General features: G+C 43.7%; 1 protein-coding gene across 6 annotated transcripts in view; it reads right to left on the bottom strand.

Moving 5' to 3' along the window:
• The window catches only part of EFR3B (EFR3 homolog B), a 109,409-nt gene that overhangs the window by 3,539 nt on the left and 81,880 nt on the right, over positions 1–23,990 (bottom strand). For 5 of the 6 annotated variants that reach the window (XM_077291771.1, XM_077291769.1, XM_077291766.1 and 2 more), the window contains 13 exons: positions 23,281–23,392; positions 23,015–23,066; positions 21,858–22,030; positions 20,574–20,649; positions 20,061–20,222; positions 19,711–19,842; positions 14,915–14,982; positions 10,593–10,720; positions 7,824–7,915; positions 6,958–7,006; positions 6,685–6,791; positions 6,234–6,283; positions 4,652–4,898 (listed from right to left, as the gene is read on the bottom strand). In XM_077291771.1, coding sequence (XP_077147886.1) covers positions 4,793–4,898; positions 6,234–6,283; positions 6,685–6,791; positions 6,958–7,006; positions 7,824–7,915; positions 10,593–10,720; positions 14,915–14,982; positions 19,711–19,842; positions 20,061–20,222; positions 20,574–20,649; positions 21,858–22,030; positions 23,015–23,066; positions 23,281–23,392 — 1,307 coding nt within the window. In that variant the 3' untranslated portion in view covers positions 4,652–4,792. Of the gene's footprint in view, positions 1–3,219; positions 4,899–6,233; positions 6,284–6,684; positions 6,792–6,957; positions 7,007–7,823; positions 7,916–10,592; positions 10,721–14,914; positions 14,983–19,710; positions 19,843–20,060; positions 20,223–20,573; positions 20,650–21,857; positions 22,031–23,014; positions 23,067–23,280; positions 23,393–23,990 lie in introns of those variants that run through there. The other variant, XM_077291768.1, reaches the window with a different exon arrangement.

Raw genomic sequence — 23,990 nt, 5'->3', positions numbered from 1 at the left:
CTTCGTGGTGCGTACAACCTTGTGCGCATTAAGCAAGGTGATGAATGGAAAACCGCATTCAATACGCCCGAAGGTCATTTTGAGTACTTGGTGATGCCTTTTGGTCTCTCCAATGCGCCTTCAGTTTTTCAGTCCTTTATGCATGACATTTTCCGGAAGTATCTGGATAAATTTTTGATTGTTTATCTGGATGATATTTTGGTTTTTTCTGATAATTGGGATTCGCATGTGGAGCAGGTCAGGTTGGTCTTTAAAATTTTGCGTGAAAATTCTTTGTTTGTCAAGGGCTCAAAGTGTCTCTTTGGTGTACAGAAGGTTCCCTTTTTGGGGTTCATTTTTTCCCCTTCTGCTGTGGAGATGGACCCAGTCAAGGTCCGAGCTATTCTTGATTGGACTCAGCCCTCGTCAGTTAAGAGTCTTCAGAAGTTCTTGGGCTTCGCTAACTTCTACCGTCGTTTTATCGCTAATTTTTCTAGCATTGTGAAACCTTTGACGGATATGACCAAGAAGGGCTCCGATGTAGCTAACTGGGCTCCTGCTGCCGTGGAGGCTTTCCAGGAGTTGAAACGCCGGTTTACTTCGGCGCCTGTTTTGTGCCAGCCTGACGTCTCACTTCCCTTTCAGGTTGAGGTGGATGCTTCGGAGATTGGGGCAGGGGCCGTTTTGTCGCAGAGAGGCCCTGGTTGCTCTGTTATGAAACCTTGTGCCTTTTTCTCTAGGAAGTTTTCGCCTGCCGAGCGAAATTATGATGTGGGCAATCGGGAGTTGTTGGCCATGAAATGGGCATTTGAGGAGTGGCGTCATTGGCTCGAGGGTGCTAAGCATCGTGTGGTGGTCTTGACTGATCACAAAAATCTGATGTATCTCGAGTCTGCTAAACGCCTTAATCCGAGACAGGCCCGCTGGTCATTGTTTTTCTCCCGCTTTGATTTTGTTGTCTCGTATTTACCTGGTTCAAAGAATGTGAAGGCCGATGCTCTTTCTAGGAGCTTTGTGCCTGATGCTCCTGGAGTCGCTGATCCTGTTGGTATTCTTAAAGATGGAGTTATCTTGTCAGCTATTTCTCCGGATCTGCGACGTGTGTTGCAGAGATTTCAGGCTGATAGGCCTGAGTCTTGTCCACCTGACAGACTGTTTGTCCCGGATAAGTGGACCAGCAGAGTCATTTCCGAGGTTCATTCCTCGGTGTTGGCAGGTCACCCGGGAATTTTTGGCACCAGAGATCTGGTGGCCAGGTCCTTTTGGTGGCCTTCCTTGTCAAGGGATGTGCGGTCATTTGTGCAGTCCTGTGGGACTTGTGCTCGAGCTAAGCCTTGCTGTTCTCGTGCCAGCGGTTTGCTCTTGCCCTTGCCTGTCCCGAAGAGACCTTGGACACATATCTCCATGGATTTCATTTCTGATCTTCCGCTATCTCAGGGCATGTCCGTTATCTGGGTGATATGTGATCGCTTCTCCAAGATGGTCCATTTGGTTCCTTTGCCTAAGCTGCCTTCCTCTTCCGATCTGGTTCCTGTGTTTTTCCAGAACGTGGTTCGTTTGCACGGCATCCCTGAGAATATTGTGTCTGACAGAGGATCCCAGTTCGTTTCCAGGTTCTGGCGATCCTTTTGTAGTAGGATGGGCATTGATTTGTCGTTTTCGTCTGCTTTCCATCCTCAGACTAATGGACAGACGGAGCGAACCAATCAGACTTTGGAGGCTTATTTGAGGTGTTTTGTCTCTGCTGATCAGGACGATTGGGTGACATTCTTGCCGTTGGCTGAGTTTGCCCTTAATAATCGGGCTAGTTCCGCCACCTTGGTTTCACCTTTTTTCTGCAACTCTGGTTTCCATCCTCGCTTTTCTTCGGGTCATGTGGAGCCTTCTGACTGTCCTGGGGTGGATTCTGTGGTGGATAGGTTGCAGCAGATCTGGAATCATGTGGTGGACAACTTGAAGTTGTCACAGGAGAAGGCTCAGCGCTTTGCCAACCGCCGCCGCGGTGTGGGTCCCCGACTACGCGTTGGGGATTTGGTATGGCTTTCTTCCCGCTTTGTTCCTATGAAGGTCTCCTCTCCCAAATTTAAACCTCGTTTTATTGGGCCTTACAAGATATTGGAAATCCTTAATCCTGTATCTTTTCGTCTGGATCTTCCTGTGTCGTTTGCTATTCACAATGTATTTCATAGGTCCTTGTTGCGGCGGTACATTGTGCCTGTAGTTCCTTCTGCTGAGCCTCCTGCTCCGGTGTTGGTTGAGGGCGAGTTGGAGTACGTGGTGGAGAAGATCTTGGATTCTCGCCTCTCCAGGCGGAGGCTTCAGTACCTGGTCAAGTGGAAGGGCTATGGTCAGGAGGATAATTCCTGGGTGGTCGCCTCTGATGTTCATGCGGCCGATTTAGTTCGTGCCTTTCATGCCGCTCATCCTGATCGCCCTGGTGGTCGTGGTGAGGGTTCGGTGACCCCTCACTAAGGGGGGGGTACTGTTGTGAATTTGCTTTTTGCTCCCTCTAGTGGTTACTAGTTTTTTGACTCTGGTTTTTCTGTCATTCCTTTTATCCGCACCTGGGTCGTTAGTTAGGGGTGTTGCTATTTAAGCTCCCTGGACCTTCAGTTCAATGCCTGGCAACGTAGTTATCAGAGCTAGTCTGCTGTGCTCTTGTCTACTGATCCTGGTTCCAGTAATATCAGCTAAGTCTGCCTTTTGCTTTTTGCTATTTGTTTTGGTTTTGTATTTTTGTCCAGCTTGTTCCAAAACTATATCCTGACCTTTGCTGGAAGCTCTAGGGGGGCTGGTGTTCTCCCCCCGGACCGTTAGACGGTTCGGGGGTTCTTGAATTTCCAGTGTGGATTTTTATAAGGTTTTTGTTGACCATATAAGTTACCTTTCTTTATTCTGCTATCAGTAAGCGGGCCTCTCTGTGCTAAACCTGGTTCATTTCTGTGTTTGTCATTTCCTCTTACCTCACCGTCATTATTTGTGGGGGGCTTCTATCCAGCTTTGGGGTCCCCTTCTCTGGAGGCAAGAAAGGTCTTTGTTTTCCTCTACTAGGGGTAGCTAGATTCTCCGGCTGGCGCGTGTCATCTAGAATCAACGTAGGAATGATCCCCGGCTACTTCTAGTGTTGGCGTTAGGAGTAGATATATGGTCAACCCAGTTACCACTGCCCTATGAGCTGGATTTTTGTATTCTGCAGACTTCCACGTTCCTCTGAGACCCTCGCCATTGGGGTCATAACACATCCCCACTGTCAAACATGGTGGTGGCAGCATCATGGTTTGGGCCTGCTTTTCTTCAGCAGGGACAGGGAAGATGGTTATAATTGATGGGAAGATGGATGGAGCCAAATACAGGACCATTCTTGAAGAGAACCTGTTGGAGTCTGCAAAAGACCTGAGACTGGGACGGAGATTTGTCTTCCAACAAGACAATGACCCAAACATAAAGCAAAATCTACAATGGAATGGTTCACAAATAAACGTATCCAGGTGTTAGAATGGCCAAGTCAGAGTCCAGACCTCAATCCAATCGAAAATCTGTGGGAAGAGCTGAAAAGTGCTGTTCACAAACGATCTCCATCAAACCTCACTGAGCTCGAGCTGTTTGCCAAGGAAGAACGGGCAAGAATTTCAGTCTCTCGGTACAAAACTGATAGAGACATACCCCAAGCGACTTGTAATAGCAGCAAAAGGTGGCGCAACAAAGTATTAAGTTACAGGGGACGAATAATATTGCACGCCCCACTTTTCAGTTTTTGAATTTCCACAAAAATTTAAAATAATAAATTTTATTCAATTTCACAATTGTGTTCCACTTGTTGTTGATTCTTCATCAAAAATTTACATTTGGTATCTTTATGTTTGAAGCCTGATATGTGGGAAAAGGCTGAAAAGTTCCAGGGGGCTGAATACTTTCGCAAGGCACTGTATTATCTACAGTTTTCTCTACAGATGAATCATGCCCAATGCTGACCCCTAAGGAGCCCAGTCCCACAACTTGCTGCAGATGGTGGCCCCGTTAGTTATGGAGCCCCGTGGTTTCATGTTACCTCCTCCCTATATAATTTATATTTTAACCCTTTATTTGTCACCTGCGGATCCCTTTACATCTCAGTACTGGTGCCGTTTCTCCGGTCAGGGCTGTGTGTGACATGGTGTCAGGAGATGGATATGATGAGAGCCGAGAACTTTCTCCAAGGCCGGCTAAGTTTTCCTATTCTTAGACTCCGGTCATACAGTGCATTCATCCGCCGCCGTGAATGAGCCGCCCACGGTTCCTGACAAACCTTCCCGTTCATGGCCGTCTTTTCAGCTGCAGAACCCTGGAAGACAATGTATCTCCAGCTAATGAGATGAGCAACTGAGGCAACTTCTGGAAAGTTGGACTCAACTTCTCCAGACTCCACCGGTCTACCGAACCTTGGTCAGTCCAAGCGCCCACCTAGGACCGGCCTTGTGGTACCATACCTGCATCCATAGATAAGGAACAAGACATGACTGGACCATGACGGAGGTGGTGGTGCACACACTGGGATGACTCACGGGAACATTTAAAGGGATTCTCTCGACAATAAATGTAAATCACTCGGTCTGTACAGGAAGTCATGTAAGAACAATGCAGCATAACGCACGGAGAGGACATCCATAGGGTTTAGTGCAAACAGAACGTAATATCCGGACATGACCTGGCACAAGGTGCGGCTGGAAGAAAAGGGCGACCCCGGTGGAGAGTCTCGGTACTGCAGGTCTCTCGGAGAGCGAGGTACATGCTGTAGAGCAGGACACGTCATAGCTTGTGGCTGGTGAGTGGGCAATCAGTAGACGCACAGATCTGGGAATTTCATCTCATACACGGGGATGGAGTGGTTTTGGGACTGGCCGTACGCAGCTGTGATGGTGCCGGAGGGACTCGGTGGAGGACTGTAAAACAGAAGAGCAAGAGATATGGCGGGATTGTATGTAAGGCAGAAAGATAGAACAAAATTCTCTAGATTGTGTGGAAGTTCTGCAGGAGGCTGGTGTGAATATTGAAATTTTATTGGTTCCAAAAGGTAAATTTAAAGAATACAAATATCAAAATGTGGCCATTATCTGCAGGACAAAATGCCATAATAGGTACTCAGATGATTGGCCGTCCCTGTATTACAAGGGTGGCTCGAGTTCACCAGAACGGGGCCTCTTCTACAGAAAGCCTGTCCATTTTGGTTCATAGAGGAAGGTCAGGAGGATTGGCGGACACCCCACTGTGATGTCCAAAGGCTTTTTGACTTATGGCATCTGCAGAGTTCAGCATTTTGTTTTTAAGCCTTATTTTGCTCTATAATTTTTCTCTGCTGGTATACAAGTTTTGGTTCTGCAGTATGGGAGACAGAAACACTAATAGTGAGCACAGGTTTGGGATCTGCAGGATGGGAGGCAGAAACACTAATAGTGAGCACAGGTTTTTGTATCTGCAGCATGGGATACAGAAACACTAATAGTGAGCACAGTTTTAGATCCGTAGTATGGGAGGCAGAAACACTAATAATGGGCACAGGTTTTGGATCTGCAGTTTGGGAGGCAGAAACACTAATAATGAGCACAGGTTTTGGATCTGCAGTTTGGGAGGCAGAAACACTAATAGTGAGCACAGGTTTTTGGATCTCTAGCATGGGAGACAGAAACACTAATAGTGAGCACAGGTTTTGGATTTGCAGGATGGGAGGCAGAAACACTAATAATGAGCACCGGTTTTGGATCTGCAGTTTGGGAGGCAGAAACACTAATAATGAGCACAGGTTTTGATCTGAAGTTTGGGAAGCAGAAACACTAATAGTGAGCACAGGTTTTTGGATCTCTAGCATGGGAGACAGAAATACTAATAGTGAGCACAGGTTATTGGATCTGCAGGATGGGAGGCAGAAATACTAATAGTGAGCACAGGTTTTTGGATCTGCAGGATGGGAGGCAGAACCACTAATAGGGAGCACAGGTTTTGGATTTGCAGCAGGGGAGACAGAAACACTAATAGTGAGCACAGGTTTTTGGATCTGCAGCAGGGGAGGCAGAAACACTAATAGTAAGCACAGCTTTTGGATCTGTAGTATGGGAGGCAGAAACACTAATAGTGAACACAGGTTTTACTGCTGTCTATGAGACAATTCTCTAGGTCCTAGGAGTAGTATTCTTCTTAACAGGTAAATAAACAGATAATAAATAAATCAATGGATGGAAATACCGATCGATCGATAGATTAAGTGTCACACGATCACTCACCGTATTGTCAGCTCAAAGATCTGGTTCAGTTTGCTCTGTAACAGAGATGCCTGAAAAATCAGAGAACACAGGAGAGAGGTGAGCGGACGTGAGAGTAGTGACGCCATCCGGTGACAGTATAGGTTGCAGCATTATATGAGGTACCGGGGGTATCGGATACAGTATGGGGGCACAGTGCTGGGGAGCGGAGCTGTGCCATCCGCGGCGGGTGCCAGCTGTGTAGTACTCTGCTGCCACAACCAGCATTGGAGAGAACTCCGATCCCGGCCATTACAGGGTCTAATGTCTGACACATGGGTGGGGGGAACCCTCCAATACATAAGATGCAATCCAAACTGGTGGCATCCGAAAATACAACACAGGATTCTTCAAGGGGGAACGCGGTGAAAAAAAGCTAGAAAAAAAAAAAATCGGAATGACCAGATTGACCTTTCTGAAGAAGATTCCTTACCCTGGCCCCACAATGTGCCGCAATCTCCTCAAACGGAGCCTTCTGGAACTTCTCCACCACCTGCCGCCGCCGCTCGCGCTCCTGCTCCTCCACCGCTACACTGTCCACTGTACGGGGGGAAACACGGAGAAGTCTTAGCTGACAGCGTTCCGTTTTCCTGCAGCGCCCCCGGTGGTGGAAGATTGTATTACATAATACATGCAGGTTTTCCTTACTGATCACGTATTATGTGCTTGCTGTCAGTGAATGTCCACAAGCTGCACTGACCCTTACCTATTGCTTTTTTCAGAGTCTCAAATGTTATCTCTTCTGCTGGAGCTTTCTAAAAAAAAAAAGTCAGAATATGACATTTGTTATCTAAGGGTTCATGTCACAGCAGAGCAGAGTATTTCAGGAGCGAAATGAGCTCATTATACAGGAGGTAGTGACCTGGCCCCGTATATAATAATGCTGATAAAGACTGGGAGGGGAATGGGGGGGGTCACGAGCTGGGGGCCAGAGATAGATCATTACAGCACAGAGTATTTCAGGAGAGGAGTGTGCTGATCTTGTGGGAGGTGACAGACTGAAGGCAGCAGCACAGAGTATTTCAGAAGGACCCTGATCTTATGGGAGGTTATAGGCTATGAGCTACTTAGTGGGAGGAGAACAGTCCTCAACAGCACAGAGTATTTCAGCAGAGAGCGCTCATCTTGTGGGAGGCCACAGACTAAGCGTTACATAGAAGTATTTCAGCATAGGAGTGTGCTTTACTTGGGGGGAGTTCAAATACTGGGAGCTAAATAGTTGATGGAGCACAGCACAGAGTATTACCACACGCGAGTGTAATTTACCAAATTAAATTAGCCACCACTAGGGGGAGCTCACTACATACATATTTACTATTGAAATGAGCTCCCTCTAGTGGTGGCTGGTCGTAGGAGATGTGGAGTTCTGACCCGCTATAAGAAAGTTCATAGGGATAGATGAACATGGACACGTGCTGCATTAACGCCAGTGAAGCTCTTAGCGCAGCTCTGCAGCAGTTGCTCTTATGTAATGTCATGGCTGTCTCTTGTTATTACACACGGCCTGCACTTAGCCATTATCTCTGCTCATCCGTCTACGTGCATTATAATGCTGCATGTCAATGGCCGCACCTCCTCCTTCTCCGGGCTGTTTCTGGACTCCACTTCCACCTGCAGAGATATTGTCTCCCCGATGCTCTTCCTTTTAGACAAACGATCTTCATCTACGATACAATGGAAGATATAAATGTGCGTCCTTGATGTCGTCTCAAGAGAAGAGTATGAAGGGACGCAAATGTGAATGGATGGGATTAATGGATGGTAAGAACACAAGCGGATGGGAGACGAAGGGTTAACAGAAGAAAAAACTTTAAGTGACCTTCCACCCTCATAGAGGATGTATAGAAGAGGCAGCGCTGTGGAGTGGGTGTCATATCAGGGGCTCAGATCTTACATAACATATAAAGGGACCGCTACTTTTACAGTTTCCATTTCCTCCCATGATTCCCTGCACTGCACGGTGACTACCGCTGTTCTCCATAGACATTTTTACATTACATGTAATTTCCGGGACTACCACCAGAGGGTGCTAACAAGGGATGTCCAAAGTTTGTGAGAGTTTTACAAAACGGGAACAGTGAGGAATTATGAGAAAAACACCAGTCACAAAACTGTGGTTCCCATGCTGTCACACGGGTGACAGTTGTGAGCCAGTAACTGTGACAAGGTCACAGCGAGTCACGTGTCAGCCGATGACTACTACTCTCATCAGCGCCCCCTTGGTCTCGCTGATAGCAGGTGACGCTGATGAGACTATTCACCAGCTGACGCCTGTCCATAGGAATAAAAGTCAGCGAGATATATAATAAGTGCAGTGCGTGTGCAGCTTACTGTACATGTATTTAACTAATAAAGAAAAGAAAAAAAATGACGTGGACCCCCAATTATTTTGTACTAACCAGCTGAGGGAAAGCAGACAGCTGGGGGCTGTGTTCTTATTGGGGGCTGTGTTCTTATTCTGGGAAGGGGCCAATATCTATATAGGTTTCCAGCCTATTAATAACATGTTGTCACAGCTATCTGCATAGGCTTTACTGGTTATTAAATTGGGGAGACCACCAAAAAATTGATGTGGGGTCTCCCCTATATTTAATAATCAGCAAAGGCTAAACAGACAGCTGCAAGCTGATATTAATAGGCTGGGAAGGGGCTATGGATATTGGCCCCCTCGTAGACTAAAAACACCAGCTCTCAGTGGCCCCAAAAATGACGTATCCATTAGCCTCCACTCTTCCCACTTGCCCTGGTACCTTGGCATGCGGGGTAATGGTTTTGGGGTTGATGTCAGCTGACATTACAAAAGTAACATTGACCCCAAAATATTACCCAACTTGCCAACACACCATGGCAAGTGGGAAAAGCCGGGCAAAGAGCCAGAATGGGGGAATCTAATGGATGCTCCTTTTCTGGGGAGGCTGTAGCTGCTATTTTTAGGCTAGGGAGGGCCAATATCCATGGCCCCTTCCCAGTCCGAGAATACCAGCCCCCAGCTGTCTGCTTTACCTTGAATGGTTATCAAAAATGTAGTGACTTTTTAAATTATTTAATTTACTAATTTAAAAAAAACAACATTGGGATCCCTCTATTTTTGATAACCAGCCAAGACAAAGCAGACAGCTGAGGGTTGCAGCCCACAGCTACCAGCTTTACCTGCACTGTTATCAAGAATAGGGGAGACCCCACGTGTATTTTTAAGTTTTTTTTTTTTTTTTTACATGGTTCAACGGCCAATCACAAGCATGCCAATACTTGTCATGGCTATAATTGAGCCGGAAGTGCCCACACAGGAAAGGGTTGTTGATTGGCTGCACTGCAGTCTTTCAACCAGCTTTGTTCGGGCTGCCGAACCCATATAGTAACACAGACTTCTGGGAGAAGTCCATGTTCGGGGCCCATGCTCAGACCCCGAACTTTACCGTTCGAGTTCGCTCATCACTATTTGTGGCCCCTACGGCTGCTACAAGATTAAAAGGGTTGTCAGACTGGGGACAATTTTTTTTTTACTCATCATTTTTGCAGTCAGGTGTCTTAAAAATTGTGTACTGTTTGCCTTCTATAGTCTATTGGTGGCTGCAGAATGAGTCAATTTAGAATCTGTCAGTGAGATCGCTTGGACAATGTGATGGGGAGTTTGTAGATCTTATCTGTTGTGATGACAGCATTTTATCTTAATTATTCAGAAGTCTAAGTTGTCCCCTAAGCTGACATCCTGTAGAAAGTCAAATCTGTGTCCCTCGCGATGGAGCCATGATGTCTTGGCTCTTGTCTTGTAGAATGTTCCTGGTTGTGGCTTTGTAAAGAATCTCTGGTTCTTTGGATCTCCGAATGTCTTGGATATCCTGTTACAGAGGCATATCCCCTTTTTATTATTAACTTTTCTACAAGCCATTGTTCACAGGTCAAGGGGAAGAGGTGATGAGATTAACTTGCATTATTTGATTATGTATAGTTTATCCTTCAATGTTTTGCAAGTCAACAAACTGCATGGCCTGGTACAGTGCGTAATCAACATATCATCAAACATCATTGTTCAGTGACCCTGCATCCCTGTTTTGCAAAGATAACAGTACAATAAACTGTAGCAGCTGATATAAGAGGTAAATAACAACCACTCATCAATTCACAAATATCTGTCCTTTTTCCTCTCAGCTCATTTATAATCACACCAAAGATGAATGTGCAGAAAAACAAAAAACCTGTAAACGTGCAAAACTTAAAAAATATATATTCTAATTACAAATACATATATTTAAAGGAAAACAACCAATGTGGAAAACTCATAAAAATCATCGGTAACTGATATTTAATGTAGGAACCCCAGTGATGGCAAAGGCGACGTACCTGTCAGCTGGGGAACGTAGGGAGTGCTCAGCCTGTCCGAATTGTAACCGCTTCCCCCCAGCACTTCGCTGACTTTGCTCTGCAGGAAGAGCAGCTCGGTGCTGATGTGATCCACGCTCTTCGACCACCTGCAGGACAAAGTTACACTTCTTTGTTTCCTTAAATAAAATATGAAATTTGCATTGTAATTACAGCTAAAGACGTCCGACGTATTCTCTGCTGCGACCAACACATCAGAATAGAACATCCTATTGTTCTCCATACTGCAGCCAGTAGGTGAGAAGTCAGTGCGACGCCATCTGCTGGCCACTGTGAGAAACAAAATTGCGTCTTATTGTAGCCTTTTAGTGATCACAGGTAGTGATGGGCGGACCCGTGGATGTTCGCGTTTGGCAGGTTCAACGAATATACAGTTAAAAGTTCGGTTTGGGTCCGAACTTGACCCCGAACCAAATACAAGTCAATGGGGACCAGAAATTTGGTACTGTAAAATGCTCATACTAAAGGGCTCCAAAAGGGAGCAAAATGGGGGTAAGAGCAAATCAATTGCCCTGCAAACAAATTTCTATGGAAAAATGAATTACCGTATATACTCGAGTATAAGCCGAGATTTTCAGCCCAAATTTTTGGGCTGAAAGTGCTCCTCTCGGCTTATACTCGAGTCATGATCGGTGGTGGGGTCGGCGGGTCAGGACTGTCATATACTCACCTAGTCCCGGCGTCCCTGGCTCTTTCTCCTGGACAGATGGTCTCCGGGTGAAGCAGCTCTTCCCCTGTTCAGCGGTCACGTGGGACCGCTCATTAAAGTTATGAATATGGACTCCACTCCCATAGGGGTGGAGCCGCATATTCATTCCTCTAATGGGCGGTAACGGTGACCGCTGACAGAGGAAGAGGCTGCGGCACCCGGAGACCATCTGTCCGGGATAAGGAGCCAGGGACGCCGGGAGCAGGTAAGTATGTCATATTTACCTGTCCACGTTCCACACGCCGGGCGCCGCTCCGTCTTCCCGTCCTCTTGCTCTGACTGTGCAGGTCAGAGGGCGCAATAACGTACTAGTGTGCGCACCGCCCTCTGCCTGAACAGTCAGTGCGGAGAGACGGGACGCCGAGGAGCAGTGGGCAGCAAGAGAGGTGAGTATGTGATTTTTTTTTTTTATTACAGCAGCAGCATTATATATGGCTCAGCTTGAGATGGAGCATCTTATGGGGCAATAATGAAAGCTATAGAGCATTATATATGGCACAGCTTGAGATGGAGCATCTTATGGGGCAATAATGAAAGCTATAGAGCATTATATATGGCACAGCTTGAGATGGAGCATCTTATGGGGCAATAATAAACGCTATAGAGCATTATATATGGCACAGCTTGAGATGGAGCATCTTATGGGGCAATAATGAAAGCTATAGAGCATTATATATGGCACAGCTTGAGATGGAGCATCTTATGGGGCAATAATAAACGCTATAGAGCATTATATATGGCACAGCTTGAAATGGAGCAATAATGATCGCTATAGAGCATTATATATGGCACAGCTTGAGATGGAGCATCTTATAGGGCAATAATGAACGCTATAGAGCATTATATATGGCACAGCTTGAGATGGAGCATCTTACGGGGCAATAATGAACGCTATAGAGCATTATATATGGCACAGCTTGAGATGGAGCATCTTATGGGGCAATAATGAACGCTATAGAGCATTATATATGGCACAGCTTGAGATGGAGCATCTTATGGGGCAATAATAAACGCTATAGAGCATTATATATGGCACAGCTTGAGATGGAGCATCTTATGGGGCAATATTGAAAGCTATAGAGCATTATATATGGCACAGCTTGAAATGGAGCATCTATGGGGGTAGCTGCTGCATTTCCTACCCTAGGCTTATACTCGAGTCAATACGTTTTCCCAGTTTTTTGTGGCAAAATTAGGGGGGTCAGCTTATACTCGAGTATATACGGTAATCACTTAAATTATACTTCTTTTTGCATGCTCCCCTGCCCAGGAGCTGTGGTATGATCAGTCCATGTTCCTGTATGGTCAGACACGACCAATACACAGTTAACAGCAGAGGCACATTTATAAGATTATCTCAGTACAGGAAGATTTTTTTTCGAATCCCTTCTTATTGTGGAAATTATTTTCATTTCAAGATCTAGAGAATAAAATTAACTTTTGTTTGTGGGAAAACCCCCTTTAAATTACATTCGTAAGAGAAGCAGACAGCTGTGAGCTGATGTTATTATTCTGGGAAGGGGCCAATATCCATAAAAGTTCCCAGCCTATTAATAACAGCTCACAGCTGTCTGCTTAACCTTTACTGATTATTAAAAATGGGTCCCAAAAATGATGTGGAGTACCTCTATTTTTAATAACCAGCTGAGGGAAAGCAGACAGCTGGGGCTGGTGTTATTATTCTAGGAAGGGGGAAATTTCTCACGCTGTGAACGGAGATCACTGTTAGGTTACCACAGTTCATCAGCTATGAACTACGATAACCTTAGTGACGTCAGCGGTCGTCGCAGCAGCTGGATTCACAAATTACTGTCATGCTGAGCAGTCACATTACTAGTGTCATTGCTGAACACTGCATCTGGATGTAGCAGAGTTGGGGCTCGTCGTGGGACATCAGTATTATGGATTATTGGCAGACAGGTGAGGACTACTTTGATTTTTTATTTTTAATTTCATCTTAGTCAATTGGTAAAAGAGGGGATTTGTCGGGGAGTGTTTTGTTCAATTAAAGGACTTTTCTCTGTGTGAGTCTTACTTTTGACTACGGGGTTAGTAATGGGATTGTCTCCATGACTAACCCCTGGGCTTGATGTCGGCGAACATAAAAAAGCTGACATAAACCACAAAACCATCACCCCAGGGCAAGCAAGAAGAGGCGAGGCTAAAAAATTGCAAATCTAATGATGCGCCTTTATGGGGGCGGCTAAGGGCTTGCGTTATTAGTCTGGGAGAGAGAACATGTCCATGGGCCCTTCCCAACCTATTACTGTCAGTCCGCAGTGGCCTGCACAGCCTTTTCTGGTTATTAAATATAGGAGAGGCACCCCCGTAATTTTTTTGTCCCCCCCCCATTTAATAACCAGTAAAGGCTAAGCAGACAGCTGTGAGCTGATATTAATAGGCTGTGATACTTTAGGGATATTGGCCCCTTCCCAGAATAATACCATCACCTCAGGGCTGTCGGCTTTCCCTTGGCTGGTTTTAAGATAAGTGCTCACAGTCTTAAAGCTTGTTAATTGGCTGTGGTGCAGCCTTTCAACAAGCTTTGTTAGGATGATGAACCCAAACAGAAAACCGGACATACAGTAAGTAGTTCAGGTTTGGGGTCGGGTAGCGGACACTAGAAGTTCTGTACAAACCAAGAACTTTCCAGGTTGGGTTCGCTCATTTCTAATCACAGGACACAATGGAATCAGAATTCTGCAATAAATTGAAGAGCTGGAAATAATAGGTCCCACAGGAGAGCTCAGGAGCACTACACGAAAACAATGAGTGGGGAGTGACTAACATCATGTGTAGGGGGCACTCTGACCATACAGAGGAGGATACAGGGGCTGGCCCATCACTGCCATCATCTGTACTCCACATGAGTACATGCTGATCTCAATGCAGCAGGGGCGGATGCAGATCCCCCTAATAACGGGTTTCAGAACTTTCCTTACTGGACACAAAATTATAAAAAAAAGAAGTTTATTTGCCTCCCTGCCGGTCACGGTGGTCACGGGTGACATTATGACGTGTCCTCCGCCCTGTGATGCTGCACTTAGTGCCGGCTCTCCGTGCGGAATGTGAGAGCCATTAGAGGTGGAGAACGCAGATCTTCTAAGTGCTGCGGGAGGGAAGAGTGGGAAGCGGCCATTATCAGGCATTATCCTGATAAGTGGTCGGAGGGTGAGTCAGCCATTGGCCGCATCCACAAATGTTCCCTCCATACATAAAACAAGGGCTGCCTGCAAACAATGGCCAGAAAGGAGCGACGCCATCAAGACCGGGGAGGAAAACGTGTCCCCCGCCCGACCCTGACTGATCAGGAGAAAGCCGGCTGACCATCCATCGGGATATCACTGAGGTCCTCTGTGCCTCGTGCTGGAGAAACAGTGCCATCCTGGTCTGTAGGTCATGTCTGGTACTGCAGCTCAGCATCATAATAATGGATCGATCTGGGTTGCAATACCCGACACAACCTGTGAATAAAAAAGGCGCCATTTCTGGAAAAAATGCAGCCAGGTGTTTTCTTGTCTGTGAAAACCACACGTGGAGCTTGGACCGTGACCAGACATTTCTATACAGTCACCTGGGCTTCTCCACGAAGACGTCTTCCGGAAGGAGATAGCCGCCTTCTTTTTTTCTCATTTCTATCACCTACGACAAGAGACAGAAAAGTTATCAGCAATATATGGAGGCATTATGTGAGCTGTATATAGCGGTATTATTGTGTCACTATATGGAGGTGTTATGTGAGATGTATATAGCAGTATTACTGTGTCACTATATAGAGGTATTATGTGAGCGGTATATAGCAGTATTACTGTGTCACAATATGGAGGTATTATGTGAGCTGTATATAGCAGTATTACTGTGTCACTATATGGAGGTGTTATGTGAGATGTACATAGCAGTATTACTGTGTCACTATATGGAGGTATTATGTGACCTGTATATAGCAGTATTACTGTGTCACTATATGGAGGTGTTATGTGAGCTGTATATAGCGGTATTATTGTGTCACTATATGGAGGTATTATGTGAGCTGTATATAGCGGTATTACTGTCACTATATGGAGGTATTATGTGAGCTGTATATAGCAGTATTACTGTGTCACAATATGGAGGCATTATGTGAGCTGTATATAGCGGTATTATTGTGTCACTATATGGAGGTGTTATGTGAGATGTATATAGCAGTATTACTGTGTCACTATATAGAGGTATTATGTGAGCGGTATATAGCAGTATTACTGTGTCACAATATGGAGGTATTATGTGAGCTGTATATAGCGGTATTACTGTGTCACTATATGGAGGTATTATGTGAGCTGTATATAGCAGTATTACTGTGTCACAATATGGAGGTATTATGTGAGCTGTATATAGCAGAATTACTGTGTCACTATATGGAGTTATTATGTGACCTGTATATAGCGGTATTACTGTCACTATATGGAGGTATTATGTGAGCTGTATATAGCAGTATTACTGTGTCACTATATGGAGGCATTATGTGAGCTGTATATAGCGGTATTATTGTGTCACTATATGGAGTTATTATGTGACCTGTATATAGCGGTATTACTGTCACTATATGGAGGTATTATGTGAGCTGTATATAGCAGTATTACTGTGTCACTATATGGAGGTATTATGTGAGCTGTATATAGCAGTATTACTGTGTCACTATATGGAGGTATTATGTGACCTGTATATAGTGGTATTACTGTCACTATATGGAGGTATTATGTGAGCTGTATATAGCAGTATTACTGTGTCACTATATAGAGGTATTATGTGAGCTGTATATAGCAGAATTACTGTGTCACTATATGGAGGTATTATGTGAGCTGTATATAGCAGTATTACTGTGTCACTATATGGAGGTATTATGTGACCTGTATATAGCGGTATTACTGTGTCACTATATGGAGGTATTATGTGACCTGTATATAGCAGTATTACTGTGTCACTATATGGAGGTATTATGTGACCTGTATATAGCAGTATTACTGTGTCACTATATGGAGGTATTATGGAGATGTATATAGCAGCATTACTGTGTCACTATATAGAGGTATTATGTGAGCTGTATATAGCAGTATTACTGTGTCACAATATGGAGGTATTATGTGAGCTGTATATAGCAGTATTACTGTGTCACTATATGGAGGTATTATGTGAGCTGTATATAGCAGAATTACTGTGTCACTATATGGAGGTATTATGTGACCTGTATATAGCGGTATTACTGTGTCACTATATGGAGGTATTATGTGACCTGTATATAGCAGTATTACTGTGTCACTATTTGGAGGTATTATGTGACCTGTATATAGCGGTATTACTGTGTCACTATATGGAGGTATTATGTGAGCTGTATATAGCAGTATTACTGTGTCACTATATGGAGGTATTATGTGACCTGTATATAGCGGTATTACTGTGTCACTATATGGAGGTATTATGTGACCTGTATATAGCAGTATTACTGTGTCACTATATGGAGGTATTATGTGACCTGTATATAGCAGTATTACTGTGTCACTATATGGAGGTATTATGTGAGCTGTATATAGCAGAATTACTGTGTCACTATATGGAGGTATTATGGAGATGTATATAGCAGTATTACTGTGTCACTATATGGAGGTGTTATGTGAGCTGTATATAGCAGTATTACTGTGTCACTATATGGAGGTATTATGTGAGCTGTATATAGCAGTATTACTGTGTCACTATATGGCGGTATTATGTGAGCTGTATAGAGCGGTATTACTGTGTCACTATATGGAGGTATTATGTGAGCTGTATATAGCAGTATTACTGTGTCACTATATGGAAGTATTATGTGACCTGTATATAGCAGTATTACTGTGTCACTATATGGAGGTATTATGTGACCTGTATATAGCAGTATTACTGTGTCACTATATGGAGGTATTATGTGAGCTGTATATAGCAGTATTACTGTGTCATTATATGGACGTATTATGGAGATGTATATAGCAGTATTACTGTTTCACTATATGGAGGTGTTATATGAGCGGTATATAGCAGTATTACAGTGTCACTATTTGGAGGTATTATGGAGATGTATATAGCAGTATTACTGTGTCACTATATGGAGGTATTTTGTGAGCTGTATATAGCGGTATTACTGTGTCACTATATGGAGGTATCATGTGAGCTGTATATAGCAGTATTACTGTGTCACTATATGGAGGTATTATGTGTGCTGTATATAGCAGTATTACCGTGTCATTATATGGAGGTATTATGTGACCTGTATATAGCAGTATTACGGTGTCACTATATGGATGTATTATGTGACCTGTATATAGCAGTATTACTGTGTCACTATATGGAGGTATTATGTGAGCTGTATATAGCAGTATTACTGTGTCATTATATGGAGGTATTATGGAGATGTATATAGCAGTATTACTGTGTCACTATATGGAGGTGTTATATGAGCGGTATATAGCAGTATTACAGTGTCACTATTTGGAGGTATTATGGAGATGTATATAGCAGTATTACTGTGTCACTATATGGAGGTATTTTGTGAGCTGTATATAGCGGTATTACTGTGTCACTATATGGAGGTATCATGTGAGCTGTATATAGCAGTATTACTGTGTCACTATATGGATGTATTATGTGAGCTGTATATAGCAGTATTACCGTGTCACTATATGGAGGTATTATGTGAGCTCATGAGCTGTATATAGCAGTATTACTGTGTCACTATATGGAGGTATTATGTGACCTGTATATAGCAGTATTACGGTGTCACTATATGGATGTATTATGTGAGCTGTATATAGCAGTATTACCGTGTCACTATATGGAGGTATTATATGAGCGGTATATAGCAGTATTACCGTGTCACTATATGGAGGTATTATGGAGCTGTATATAGCAGTATTACTGTGTCACTATATGGAGGTATTATGGAGATGTATATAGCAGTATTACTGTGTCACTACATGGAGGTATAATGTGAGCTGTATATAGCGGTATTACTGTGTCACTATATGGAGGTATTATGGAGATGTATATAGCAGTATTACTGTGTCACTACATGGAGGTATAATGTGAGCTGTACATAGCAGTATTACCGTGTCACTATATGGAGGTATTATGGAGATGTATATAGTAGTATTACCGTGTCACTATATGGAGGTATTATGGAGATGTATATAACAGTATTACTGTGTCACTACATGGAGGTATAATGTGAGCTGTATATAGCGGTATTACTGTGTCACTATATGGAGGTATCATGTGAGCTGTATATAGCAGTATTACTGTGTCACTATATGGAGGTATTATGTGAGCTGTATATAGCAGTATTACTGTGTAACTGTATGGAAGTAGGTATTATGTGGGCTGTATATAGCGGTATTATCTGGGTACCATATAGAGGTATTATGTGGGCTGTATATAGCAGTATTACCTGGGCACTATATAGAGGTATGTAAGCTATATATAGCAGTATTACCTAGGTACTTTATAGAGGTGTTATGTGGGCTGTATATAGCACTATTACCTGGGTACTACATAGAGGTATTATATGGGCTGTATATAGCAGTGTCACCTGGGTTCTATATAGAGGTATTATGTGAGTGGTATATAGCAGTATTACTTGGATACTATATAGAGGTATTATATGGGCTGTATATAGCAGTATTACCTGGGCACTAAATAGAGCTATTATATGGGCTGTATATAGCAGTATTACCTGGGCACTATATAGAGGTATTATGTGGGCTGTATATAGCAGTATTACCTGGGTACTATATAGAGGTATTATATGGGCTGTATATTGCAGTATTACCTGGGTATTATATATATATATATATATATAGAGGTATTATATGGGCTGTATATAGCAGTATTACCTGGGCACTATATAGCGGTATTATATGGGCTGCATATAGTAGTATTATCTTGTTACTCTTTCTTTGTATTATGTAGGCCTCTATGGTAGTGTTACCTATTATTATGATATTATATGTCAGTATTATGTAGGTACTGTGTATGAGATGAAATTAGGGGGAAAACTGTATAAAAATGACAAGTGGGAAACCCTGAGATCTTTCCCACCAGATCTCCTGCTGCTACTGTAATAAAATTGCGGCAGTCACACAACCCCACAGATCAGGTCTTAGCTAAAAAAAATAAATAAAGGCGTTATTGTAGAGACGACCCCTTAAATGCAGATTATACACCCCCCGTCAATCTCTTTCTGTTGTAGAGTCACATGGGCATTGGGAATTGTGCATTGCTGTCTGGGTATCTTTATGGTCTGGGACTATCAGCCCCGTAGGATAAGGGCGCAGTGCAGCGTGGGCGCTGCGTCGCTCCGGCTCTCACCTCGTGGATGTGCTGGCAGAACGCGGGGACTGTGGTGAGCTGGCTGATCAGGTTCAGGTAGGCGGCACACAAGGCATGCAGAGCACAGCGATTGTATGCCGGAAGATTGTCCTCATTACTCAGAGCCAAATCCTGAAAATATATCAGTCCATAAACACAATCATTTACAAGGGTGAAAAACTTGATTCATCATGTAAGGAATGCTCAGAGGAAAACTCATATTACAATATCATCGTCGTCTTCCTAGGACGGATAACTTCAGCAATTTACCAAATCGGGTGACCGCTGTCCACGTTTTGTCCCCAAGGGCTTAGGGTCTTAATGGTGGATTGGTCGGGCGGCGTTCTTACCTGCACGGCGAAGACCAGGCGGATGAGATCCACCACCACTTCTTCGTTGGCCAGCTCGATGCTGATCATCACCAGCAGGGCGTACAGAGCCTCGTAGTGGGCCTGGACATTGAAGGAGTCATTGCAGCTCAGGTAGATGTGCCGATACAACTGCTGCGAGTGCTGGAGGGGGAGAGCAAAGCATCATGGGAAGAGATTAGATGTCTTATAGCGGGGTCTCCAGAATCCCTGAACTGTCGGGTTTGCAGTTTGTAAGTATCAGCCAGCTGACGATATGAAACCACCAACGAGAGACGGAAAATGTGAGGCTGAGATCCTGAGAGCTAGCAGGAAATCAGCAGAACTCTACACATTTGGTGTGATGGATTGGCTTGGTGCCTCCTTATGTGTCTGCTAAATCAGCTTAGCTACATAGAACAGGGCTGACCTGTAATACCAGACACCACCTTTAGACACGGGTGGCGCTGTTTTTAGAAGAAATGTGTTTAAAATACGGTCAGAAGTTGAGCGTACCTTCTTCATGAAGAGAGTGTCTTGTCTGGAGCACTTGTCCACTTTGAGCTTCAAAACAGCGATGTCCGGGACAGTACTAGAAGCAGAGCAACACCGAACATCAGCAAAGTGAACACGTAAAATACATACAATTATCACACGCAGATTGATATGTAGAAGTGTGGGAGGACATTCGGTATAACTGACTTACAGCCATGCTTTCTCTGGGCTTAGGAGTCCAGTGGGCGGTCCCAATCAGTGATTGACATGACTGTGCACCACTCGCGCAGAGGAGGCTGTCTAGCACAGAGTACCTGTATATTAAAGATTTCACTCTCCTGCAATGCCCCAGATCAGAGATAACTCAAATCTCTCCAATAAAACCCTTTAGATGCAGCAGTTAAAGGTGACCAAGGCAACTAAGAGGTTAGACAGGATTGGACTATCCGTCACCCCCATCAGCTTCTCCTCGATGAAATAATAGCATGTACATCATACTCCTAATAATACTACAAAAAAGGTTTGGGTTGGGTTCCGACCCACCAAAAAATATATGGTGAATGATGTGGAAAAAAAAAAATGTTCAAAGTTTTGTTTTAGTCTATTTGGATCCCACCTTTCCCAGCGCCCCACCCCCAAAAAAATTAGTAAAAACGAATAACGAAAAAGTCACCAACAAAAATGACAAACTGATGTAGCATTTCTTACAATGACAAACATATCCCGATGCAGAGCAGTGTAACCTCGACACTTAACACAGCAGAGACATCGACGGGAAAATAAAAGTGTTGTGACTCCCAGAAACGAGCGGCTCAATAATGATTTTTATTTTAAGTGTTAAAAATGACTAGGAGAACATAAATTGTTATTGTCGTAATTGTACTGAGTTGCGGAATAAAATTCATTGTATATTGTATATTGCTAGCTAAATGTTTTACGGCTCCTGGGAGGCGGGGCTTAAAAAAAAAAAAGGTCCTGTAACAAAGGCTAAAACTAGTCAAGCTATCAAGAAAATAAACACGTTAGAGGGATTGCCTCTTGCGCCCGTATGTCCTATATTTTAGTCTATTTATACATTTTTTTTTATTTTCTGCTAAATTTATTGATCTTCTTTGAATTTTATAGTTCAATCCTGCTACAGAGACATGAACTTGTGATCCTTTTATAACAAATAAAGCAGTATTTAGATTCACTTAAATAGATACATCATATTCCCACACTAATCAAACCGTAATATCGCTATGACAATCAGGATATAATCATGACCATATACGGTCGGTTGTTATAGACCCGCCCCTGAGGTACCTGATGGTGGAAAATTTGTGTCTGCTATCATGGCGATCAATCAATGAGACGAGAATCTCCAAAACAAACAATCTTAATTCAGCATCTTCCATCAAGGTGGAGGAAAGAAGGGGATCCAAAAAGGAGCTGGGTAAGGCAGTCAACATATTACTGCACTGGAATCCCAAGGACACCTGGTCGTTACAGAGGCACAAGAGAGAGGTTGTCAGAGAATACCCCAGCATTGTGAATCTAAAAAAACTACCGCCATATTGTCATTACGTAGCAGTTGCATACTTAACGACTGCCCAAGGGTCATGTTTTACTCTACAGTGAGTGGGGAGTCAGTTGTCAGGAACAGCTGAGCTCTGAATAGAGAAGGCAGTGACAGTTTGTAAACGTCTCTGCCTTCTTGATCACTGTCTATACAGTGAGAAACAAGCAGTGTATACACAGTATATATGAAACTGACAGTGCTTCCTCCTCCGGACCCAGTGATTATGTGATTGACGGAGAAGAAACTGCTAAGTCTCAGGAGACCCAGTCAGCACTGCTATGTATTTCCACTGTAACTGGCGCTAATACAGTAGCCCCAGTTACAGGGGAAAAAAAAATAAAAAATATATATTTTTAAAGTATTTAAATGTTGAAATGCCGATTTTATGAGAGGCAACAATATGTAAAATAAAAGAAAAAAATATACAAAAGAAATAAATAAATAAAAATTAAATACATTTAAAACAAAAACATGCTGCCAATCCAAATTGCTGTTAGCACGCCGGCCCTCGTCGAATACAAAACATGTCTGATACGTAAAAAAAAAAAAAAATTGTTACAGAAAGAGGAATACGTTTTCAAATGTATTTCAGCGGTCCTTTGTGGTCATAAAAAATACAAAATAATGTACGAAAATAACAAAAATTACATCCCATAAAGATGCCAAAAATATTTGAATGTTCTAGTGTGAAAAAAACCAGAACTCTATAAACTAAAAAATGTGCGTGGACAGGAACTGGTGTTAATGGGCCGATAGTAAACTGGGTAAATTACAGCATTATACAGTGTCATATAGTGATCTGTTGCCACATGGGGACCTAGGAAAAAGAATACGGGGACCAAAATGTCTAGCACTGGCAGATCCTGTACGGCTGGTGGGTGATGAGAGTGGGAGTCAGTACCTGCAGCAGAGACTTCAGCAGCATGATCTGGATCAGACGGTTCCGGTTTTCCCTGAATAGGAAATATGACGAATAAAAGTTAATAAATAATACAAAATATTAGATACAGCCCTGTATGCAGAGGCCGGGCACAGCTGGGCACAAGGGGCTTCACCGTTTCTGGCACCACTATGTGACCATTATCACATTATAGTAACTGGCGCTATAGTGGGCAGCGCAGTTTTCGATACCCTGCTGCACAGGTCGGGCTCATCCCCATCGCTTACCCCGGTCTTCCAGGCTCCATCGGATAATGCATTGAAGGAAGCGGCACTTTTCCCATTATAAAGAGCATGACCTCTGACCTCTGGTACGCAGGCAGCGTGCTGGCGAATGATCCTGCAAGACATCACACAGCCAATAACAGATGGCCTTCAATGAGCAATCATAAGTCTCCTTGTAGATGTGTATCTGCTGCCCCCTGCTGGACACTCATTTTATAAACACGTAGGGTTTTCGGAGAAAATATATTAGTCATATATGGGCAGACTAGCGGTCAGTCACATGATGAACAGGCAGACTAGAGGTCAGTCACATGATGTACAGGCAAACTAGACGTCAGTCACATGATGTACAGGCAGACTAGAGGTCAGTCACATGATGTACAGGCAAACTAGACGTCAGTCACATGATGTACAGGCAGACTAGAGGTCAGTCACATGATGTACAGGCAGACTAGAGGTCAGTCACATGATGGACAGGCAGACTAGAGGTCAGTCACATGATGTACAGGCAGATGAGAGGTCAGTCACATGATGGACAGGCAGACTAGAGGTCAGTCACATGATGTACAGGCAGACTAGAGGTCAGTCACATGATGTACAGGCAGACTAGAGGTCAGTCACATGATGTCCAGGCAGACTAGAGGTCAGTCACATGATGTACAGGCAGACTAGAGGTCAGTCACATGATGTACAGGCAGACTAGAGGTCAGTCA

The sequence above is a fragment of the Ranitomeya variabilis genome, chromosome 2 (assembly GCF_051348905.1).
Source record: "Ranitomeya variabilis isolate aRanVar5 chromosome 2, aRanVar5.hap1, whole genome shotgun sequence".
NCBI classification, from domain to species: domain Eukaryota; kingdom Metazoa; phylum Chordata; class Amphibia; order Anura; family Dendrobatidae; genus Ranitomeya; species Ranitomeya variabilis.
This window is presented reverse-complemented; position numbering and strand designations above follow the sequence as displayed.